The sequence below is a fragment of the Sorex fumeus genome, unplaced genomic scaffold (genome assembly GCF_029834395.1).
Source record: "Sorex fumeus unplaced genomic scaffold, SorFum_2.1 ptg000028l, whole genome shotgun sequence".
NCBI classification, from domain to species: domain Eukaryota; kingdom Metazoa; phylum Chordata; class Mammalia; order Eulipotyphla; family Soricidae; genus Sorex; species Sorex fumeus.
In genome coordinates this window covers 15,514,868-15,524,225 of record NW_026606085.1, presented here as the reverse complement: position 1 = coordinate 15,524,225, position 9,358 = coordinate 15,514,868, and the positions used below count along the sequence as shown (strand labels likewise).

Here is a 9,358-nt window from a genome sequence, read left to right as displayed (position 1 = left end):
TGTGGCTCACTGCTGGTAGTTTCTATCTTCCTTGTCTACACACCAACATCTAATTATGATGAAGGAGAAATTGAGAATTATGATCATTGTATGACCAAGACTTAATCTTGAAAGATTTGTAACTTTCCCCACAGTGATTCAATAAATAAATATAACCAAAAAAATGATGAACTACATGAACAGACATCTCATCAAACGACATGTGTGGTGGCATTTAACTGCAGGAGCCCCCAGTGGTGAGCACAGACACCTGCCTATTCTCTGCCTCTCCTGGCAGATTCTGGATTCAGTGGCTGTTCTGTGCCCTGTGCCTTACTCTATCCATCAAAACTCTATGGCTTAGAGACATTTAACTTTATAATTATGCTGGTTACAAAAGGGAAAAAGGGATGCAAAGTTTAAGAAGAGAACTCCCAGAACAACCACCAACTGTGTGCTCTTTGGCACTATTGCTGCAACAGGGGAAGATGCCATTGTTGACAACATTGATGAGGAATATGATCGACTGGTTCAGCACCTCCATGATTGTGTGAGGAATGCCAAGAGAGAGATAACTATAAAAAACACCTGTCTTCGAAAACTCTTGAGCTTATTCTCCAACGTGGTTTGGCACATGCCTCAGGCAACTGCAAGCGAACGTCCGAGCTTGAAAAGCAGTGCAGAGATGCGATCGAGGAAGACCTCAAAGAGAGAAGAGCAGAAGTGCTGGTAGATGCGGCAGAAGTCAGGAAAAGTATTCGTAACACCCGCCTGTCCTTCACCAACTACAAGACCAAGATGACTGCCCTCCGACATCCTGATGGATCTATCACATCTTCCAGAAGGGCAATGGAGAAGATTATCCATGACTTCTACTCAAATCTCTTCGATAGCCATGTCCAACTGCCGACACACCAAATTCCACAGGATGGCTATATCGTTCCCAATGTTCTCCCTTCTGAATTCCAACACACCATTTCGTCAGTAAAGAAACGAACAGCACCTGGCCCCTACAAGGTCAGACCTGAACACCTGAAGAACCTGCCGTCAGTACTCATCAATATGCTGGCTTGGCTCTTCCCCCGCCCCAACCAGGGCTTCAGCAGCGGAAGACCTCCAGAACCAGCCACCACCATGCTGAGACCACTCTCCACACACATGAAGGTACCGGCAGAGGAACAAAGGCAATTGAGCCCTGGGGCTGAGATCTCCAAGCCTACTCGGATCGGGGGCTGAGCATCCTCCACCCAGATCCTCCAAATTCCAGTAGGCGGGGTCACACCCACCAACTGGCCCCCTGGCGCCGTGTAATCCCATCAACGGCCAAGACTCGGAGACTATAAAACCCAGCTACTGAAAGAGCACGGCCGCATTCGCGGCCGCGCGACATCTAATAATGACATTTTATTATCTCATTCCTACTTTGGACAAACTGACAGGCTACCGAATGTAACCTGCCCACATGGCAGTGTCTGGCAAACTCCCCGTGGCGTACCCATATGCCAAACACCAGTAACAACGATGGGTCTCATTCTCCTAACCCTGAAAGAGCCTTGAATATGGCACTTTTATAAAAAATCTCAGGGCTAGAACAAAGGAGACGTTACTGGGGCGTGTTCGAGGCAATTGATGAATAATAGGATGGTTGAGATCGTCGTGATCCTGATCATGTTCCTGGAACGAACAGATGTCATTGGGATACACTAGCACGCGACAGGGACAAATGGCGCCCGCTCGAGCAAATCGACGATTAACAGGAAGTCAAGTAAAGTGATCAAGTGGTTACAAAAACATTTAAAAAGAAAAAAATTGAATGAAGAATTATGAAAGTCATCTCACCATCCATATAAACACGTGCACAAACAAAGTCATATATAGAGACAGTCAAATAAATACATAAAAACACAGGTTTTGGATAGACATGATTTCATTTGAAAGGTCATAAGGAAGCCTTCATAAACAAAAATGAATATTCATGAGAAGCAAAATGACTCAAATTTAAATGGAAGAACTTGCTAAGCTTCAGATGGGTTTCCAGTGTGATACAGAGGAGGTCAGCTGAACCCACTATCAGCTCTGTGCTAAGTAGAGGAGAGACCTGCTGAGACCTACTGTCTCCTAAAAGAGAAGAGATGCTCTTAGGTCTGTCCACTTCTTTTGTGTAGTTTGTTTGCTTTTCCGTTTTGCTTTGGTTTTTTGAAGACCTTTAGTTTATTAAAAAAAAATTTCAAAATAGACTCTAAACTAAAAACAATTCTCCAGATCAATTCTAGTTGATTTAAAATAAAAGACTTTTCCCTCATAATTTTCAACTTTTTTAAAATTATTGCATCTACACTGGATTATGAAGAGTCTTAATGTTCTCACCATGACCCCCAAAAGTGGTAATAATGTGAGGTAAAATTGTGTAACGGTAAATGGTTAACAATATACATATCAAATCATTACATTTAGTGATGTAATATATTCATTGTATCCTGATAAGGCTAGTATATATTGAATAACTTGACGTCACAAAAAATTTAACAATCGTAGCTCTTAAAAAATAGGTAAAAAAAATTTGGGGGCATTTTAATGGGTCACACCTGGCGATGCACAGGGACTACTCCTGAATTTGCACTCAGAAATTACGCCTGGCGGTGCTCAGGGGATCATATGGGATGCTGGGAATTGAACCTGGGTTGACTGTGTGCAAGGCAAACATCCTACCCGCTGTACTATCGCTCCAGCCCCAAAATTATTTATTTATTTATGTATTTATTTATGTGTTTATTTATTTGCTTTTTGGGTCACACCTGAAGATGCACAGGGGTTACTCCTTGCTCTGCACTCAGGAATTACTCCTGGCCGTGCTCAGGGAGATCATATGGGATGCTAAGAATCGAACTCAGGTCAGCTGCATGCAAGGCAAATACCTTACCTGCTGTGCTATCTCTCCAGCCCCGTAAAATTTTTAAATGATATACTGCCATGGGAAAAATACTTCCACATCAGGTATTTTGAATCACTGGCATACTATTAGGAAATTATATACCCAGAATATAGAAAGAATTTTCAAAATTGATCAAGCAAACAAAAAATAATGGAACCAGAGCAACAGTACAACAGAGAGGGAACTTGCCTTGCATGTGGTAGACCTTATTTTGATCCATAGCATCCCATATGGTACCCTGTGCACCACCTGAAGTAATTCCCAAGTGCAGAGCTAGGATTAACCCCTGAATACTGCCAGGTGTGACCCAAAAGAGAAAAAAAAATTCTCAAAATTGATCAGCAACAAATTATGAGAACCATAGTTGTAAAGATATTCATCAAAGATACTCATATGATAAACCAACGTGAAAAAGGTCCTTAAGAATATTGAGTTTATTATTTGTTACATATAAATTTCATACATTTATATAATTTCATTGATTACATTTTTAATATCACACTAACTCATAATACAACAAAAGTACAGACTTAAAATGTTGGTGATGTGTGTGTGGTGTGCTATCAGAAATATGAAGATGCATGTAGTTTTACTCTTAAAATATACAGTGTGTTAAATCAAATTTTTATGATTTTTAAAAATGGAAAAAGTGATCAAAACAAAAGCTTCTAAAGCAATACAGAAATTTCAATCTCTTAAATGGTATGCTGAAAGTAAAATTGGGTGGCCACGTAATTTTAATTTGAAGGAACATAAATTTATACCTGAAATAAGATTCAGAAATTCCATTCTTATATACAGTAGCACTGTAGCACTGCCCTCCCGTTGTTCATCTATTTTCTCATGCGGGCCCAGTAATGTCACCATTGTGAGACTTGTTACTATGACTGGCGTATTAAATACATCACGAGTAGCTTGCCAGGCATTGCTGTGAGGGCAAGATACTCTCGGTAACTTGCCGGATCTCTGAGAGGGGTGGAGGAATCAAACCCGGGTCGCACAGGTTGGCCACGTGCAAGGTAAAAGCACTACCTGCATACTGGCTCAGTTGAATATATGAAATGAAATAAAAGCATAAATGAACAAAACCACAAAAGGGGAGTGGAGCAATAGTATAGCAGGTTGGCCATTTGCCTGCATACTGCCAACCTATGTTGGATCCCCAGCATCTCATATGGTCCCCACAAAAACCTCCAGAAGTAATTCCAAGTGCAGAGCCAGAAGTAACCCCTGAACACTGCAAAGTGCAAATCAAAAACTAAAACAAATGAACAAACCTACACAAAAAGACTTGCATACAGCACGCATACTGTATTTTACATAGACCCATACTAGAAATAATCCAATGTCGATCACAGCATAAATAAACATATTGTGGTTTATTCGTACATAGGTACATGGGAATACTACATAAGGGGGGGGGTGGAAAGAATAGTCTAGTGATACATGACATGCATGAAAATCAAAATGATTACATTGGGGAAAATAAACCCACACAAACTAACACATTATGTATAACCGGATTTGCAGGAATTTGTAGAAGTGAAAATAATAGCCTGTGACAGCAAACACAGTGGTGTAGTGGGTAGAGATATTACAAGCAACTGAGAAAAAGTAGAGGGTTTCCTGAGACACCCACTCAGTTGAATATAGTAGATATTTCCTGATTGTGGGTGGGTGGAAGAATGAAAAAACAGATAAGAACCATTGAGGAAAACTGTACCTTGACATATGTTTATTTTATAGTCATCGATATATGCCCCTTTCATATAAACTGTCTAGCTATTCGAGATTTCAGCTAGGGCTGAAAGATAGCACATCAGGTTGGGCATTTTCCTTGCACATGGCAGACCCAGTTTCAATTTCCAGCATCCCATATAGTCCCCTGAGCACCATCAGGAGTAATTCCTGAGTGCAGAACCAGTAGTAACCCCTGTACATATCCGGGTGTGACCCGAAAGCAAATGATAATAAAAATAACAACAACAACAACAACAATAATAAAGACTGTCTTAATCAAGAGAAATTCTAACATAACTTCTGTGATTTCCAAGAGAGGTGTTAAAGTTTGCTGCCCTTATTCTTACTGGTTGGTGATGTTGCTGCTATCGAAGTTTTTGTGTGAGCCCAGTGGAAAAACATGTACAGGGGTCTCTCTGTGCTTCAGGGGACATGCAGAATATGTATGTGGCAGAAAAAGGAATTTTTGAATACAAAGTATGTGGTTGAGCCTAAAATATCAATTTCAGATGAGATTCTGGAATCCCTCTAATAGGTATACTTTAGAAGCATAAAACCATAAATTCATTTCTATGCAAAATGTGAAACATGCAAAATATAAAATAAATATCTCCCAATATCTGTCTGTCAAATCATATCATAGTTTTACTCCCTTTTCTTCAGAATGGAGATGTGAAAAACTGCATCCTCCAAGGAGTAGTGAAGCTGTCAAGACATTTATCTCTGTTTGTAGAGTAGAGTGCCTCCCCATGATCTGAAAGATTATTTTATGTATCCAGGCAAACCAGAGCCACACTGAAGGATCCAAGAGAGGCAATCTTTACGCTGAACATGAAATTCAATCCCTGTCCATGTGTTAGTAAAGGAGTATCTTTGGGACCAGAATAACACAGAAATAAACTAAGAAAAAAGCTCACTGTCTTTTGCGCCAACTGAGGAAGAAGGTCAAAAGAATGTCAGGACCAAGAGCAGTGTCTCAAAGACTGAGGGCAGAGGCTTTCCATCCGGGAGTACAGGGTTCCATGCTTGGCGCCACTTACAGGTATGCCCTCCTCAGAGTTAAAGTCAGAGAATGAACAGAGAGAAAAATATTGCAGGCACAGTCAGAGGTAAGGAAAGAACACAGATTCTACCACATCCCTAGCCAGGGTGCATGTGGAAAGGGTTTCTGGGAAACCCTGGATACAGTGAAACAGGAGTGAGAAGGGAATAGCAGGGAATTCTGGGGCTGTCCTTAGAAACATGTTCTTGTTCACAATAACCATGTTTCTGAAGAAAAACTATCACTTACAAAGCTAAACTGAAAAGGCAGAACTCACTGCTACCTCCAGCTTTGCTGGAAACGGGCTTCATTTCTGACAAAATGAGTTAATGGCTTACCGTGTGTAAGATATTAAGATTTTTTTAAGATTGTGATTTTTTCATACTCTTGGAAGAAGGCTTATTGTACAAAAAATGTAAATGCAGGGGTAAAGTGGACCTGGGAAAGGACCATCAAATCACCAAGGGATAAACAATTTTAGATTCTACAGTCAAGTACTGACATAATTTGATCCATAGCTTCCTCAAAGGAATGGAATATGGTCCAGTCTAATTTTTCTTGGAAAAAATTTTCAAATAAACCCAGTAAACATAAACAATGACCACAAAATCATAATAAAAGGTAAATGCTTGCTTTACTAACATGTATGAGCTGTTGTGAAATCCATATCAATTAGAAAGAAATGATATATGTTATACAGGTAACAAACTATGGGAGAAAATCTTTGTAAGAGATTCTAGTTTTATGTATTCAAAAAAAACAAAGCATAATCACAATATCCCCATAATCCAAAGTGGTTCTGAACTGCAGCAAAAGTGGGTGAGGCTTTACCTTTTCCCTAAGGTGTTTCTCAGTACATTCTTTACATCCTTATTTCTCAAGCTGTAGATCAGAGGATTCAGCATGGGGATCACTGTGGTATAGAACACAGAGGCCACCTGCTCCTGGGCCATATTGCTGGAGGATGGCTTAAAATACATAAAGATGACAGAGCCATAAAAGACCCCAACTGCTGTCAGGTGAGAGCCGCAGGTACCAAAGGCCTTGGATCTGCCCTCAGCGGAAGAGATCCGAAGAATACTAGCAATAATGAAAGCATAAGAGATGATAATGGTCGAGGTTGAAGTCAGTACGTTGAATCCAACCACATAGATCACCAGACGCTCATTGACAAGGGTGCTGGAGCAGGAAAGCTTTAGGAGAGGGAGAATGTCACAGAAGTAATGGTGGATGACATTGTCCCCACAGAAGGAGACCCTAGTCATGGCAATTGTGTGGGCTAAAGCACCCCATAGCCCCATGGTATAGACCCCAATCACCAACATATTGCACACCTTTGGGGACATGGTGACACTGTATAGCAGAGGATTGCAGATAGCTACATATCTGTCATATGCCATTGCCGTTAACATAAAACATTCTCCTATAGCAAAAACACAAAAGAAAAAGAGCTGAGTCATACATCCAGGATAAGAAATAACATTTTTCTCCCAAATAAAGTTTCCCAGGAGCTTTGGGGTAACTACTGAGGAATAGAAAAGATCTAAAAATGACAAGTTACCGAGGAAAAAGTACATGGGAGATTGGAGCTTAGAGTTGAAAGCGATCAGGAGGATCATGCCTAGGTTTCCCACAACAGTGACTCCATAGATCCCTAGAAATAGGAAGAAGATAGGAAGCTGGAGTTCTGGCCGGTGTGTTAATCCTTCCAGGACAAACTCAGTCATGGTGGAGTGATTGCACCTGGTCATTTCCTTCAGGATACAGGGGATGTAAGACTAGGAAAAAGAGAAACCATATAAATTAATAAAGGGACATTCATAAGACTGATGATGATATTTAGTATTGTGAGAAAAATGAAAATTTCCATGCAGTTGTAACGTATTTTACAGTACCTAAATTTTTCTTAATTATAAGTAATACAAATTCAACTCTGTTATATATTTCACTTCAGCAATTAAATTATCTACATGTATCTAAAGACACACAAAGGAATAAAAAATTACTCAATGCAATATTTCCAACGTTCTCCAAAAATATCTGTCAAACAAGAGCTGGCGTTTGGGTGCCCTCAAAGATTACTTTGGTATGGGAAATAGTAGATACTCAACAATTAAAACTGTCTAGGATGACATCTTATTCTGTTGACACATGGCTGTTCATGTCATCAAAGATTTATTACAACAAAAAATGTAGTTCTGTGGCTTCATAGGACCTTTTTGTGCATGGGTTCCCAGTCATCAAGGACATTTCTTCCAGCAGCACGTGGCCAAGGAACTCACATATACAGGACAAGGATGGATATCCAAGGAAATTCAGGCCATAACTAACCCTAATTTTAAGTGGACTTCAACTTCATTCTGAGTTCCTGCATTCTTGGGAGAAGTTGACTGTATCTATTTCTTTTTAGATAGAACTTTGACTGCATTCTGCCTATGATTTTATCTGATGAAGCAACAAGGAGTGAGAAAAAGGTAGCTTTCCCCTCAGCTCCACTCTGCCAACAGACAGGAAACTGAAACCTCAGTTCTTCGATTTCTGTGGCATTGTGAGGGTTTGGTTAACCAACGAGGTTGAGCGCTGTGATTATAGGCTAAGAAGGTTACCTAGATGTGCCACATCACAGGGAAGGACTGGGAAAGGAGACTCAGATTCTGTCTATGGACTGGAATATTTTCAAATTTTATGGTTTTTTTTCTTTTTTGTAATGTGAGATAGTTTCACACTATCTGCCAAATAGCCCAGCAGAGACTTGCTGCTTTGGTCTAGAGCAATCATCAAAGTTAACATTGCAAAAGAGAAAGAGAGAAATGGAAACAGAGAGAAATCAAAGGGTGGCAATTGGAAATGAAGACGAAATAAAGCCTCATCTCACCATCTCCAAAGTAGTGTTTCTGCTCAGCTATGTCATGAAGTTACTGTATCTCTTCAGGAAATGCCCTACTGGTCTGCTTTTATCTGCAAAAGATGGAGCTGGGTGATCTAGAATACCTGTTAGAGCACTAAGGTTTAGAGAAAACAGTGAACAGCTATGTCATCCCCTTCCGTTCCTTTATTCTGAGCTTCCCTTTCTAGGCAAGGGAATAAATGTTCGCTGGACTTTGACCTCCAAGAATACAAGTGATTCAAATATTCTCCCAGGACTCCCACATCCAATAAATAATCTCAAAGGGGAAATTCCCCACAGAAGATAAAAAGAAATTATCAAGTTTTGTCTTCATCCAAACAAACACACACTCAGAATAAAGGAAATGCCAATGTACATGATTTGTATTTCCAAGGAGAAAACATTAGACAGAATATGGTAATGACTTCTTTCTGGGATGAGTGAAAATTGATCAGATCTAGACAGCTAGAATTTTTATGAGGCTGTTCTCCATCTTTCAATATATAGTCTCAGCCACTGCTCTGTGTTCCTTGAATCATGGCACATTCACAACTGCTCTTAGATTTCTAGTTCCTTTTTCCCCTTAGTTTTTTTTATCTATTTTTTATTGAATCACCATGAGATAGAGCATTACAAAGCTGTTCATGATTGGGTTTCAATCATACTTTGTTCCAACACCCATCCCTTCACGAGTGTAATTTCACAGCACCAATGCTTTTTTTTAACCACCATTAAGACCAATTAAGATGAATATTCCTGGAATAATGAGTAAGTTTTC

The 9,358-nt window shown here is 39.9% G+C and overlaps 1 protein-coding gene across 1 annotated transcript; it reads right to left on the bottom strand.

Annotated features, from left to right (window-relative positions):
• Nucleotides 1-6,520: 6,520 nt before the first annotated feature.
• LOC130024283 (olfactory receptor 151-like) lies at nt 6,521-7,447 on the bottom strand. The gene has a single exon (XM_056114983.1). The coding sequence runs from the start codon at nt 7,442-7,444 to the stop codon at nt 6,521-6,523; it is 924 nt and encodes a 307-aa protein (XP_055970958.1). The 5' UTR covers nt 7,445-7,447.
• Between the last annotated feature and the right edge of the window lie 1,911 nt (nt 7,448-9,358).

Bases quoted from the DNA above. Each gene is read 5' to 3' on its own strand.
- LOC130024283 (XM_056114983.1), bottom strand. From the start codon at position 7,444: ATGACCAGGTGCAATCACTCCACCATGACTGAGTTTGTCCTGGAAGGA.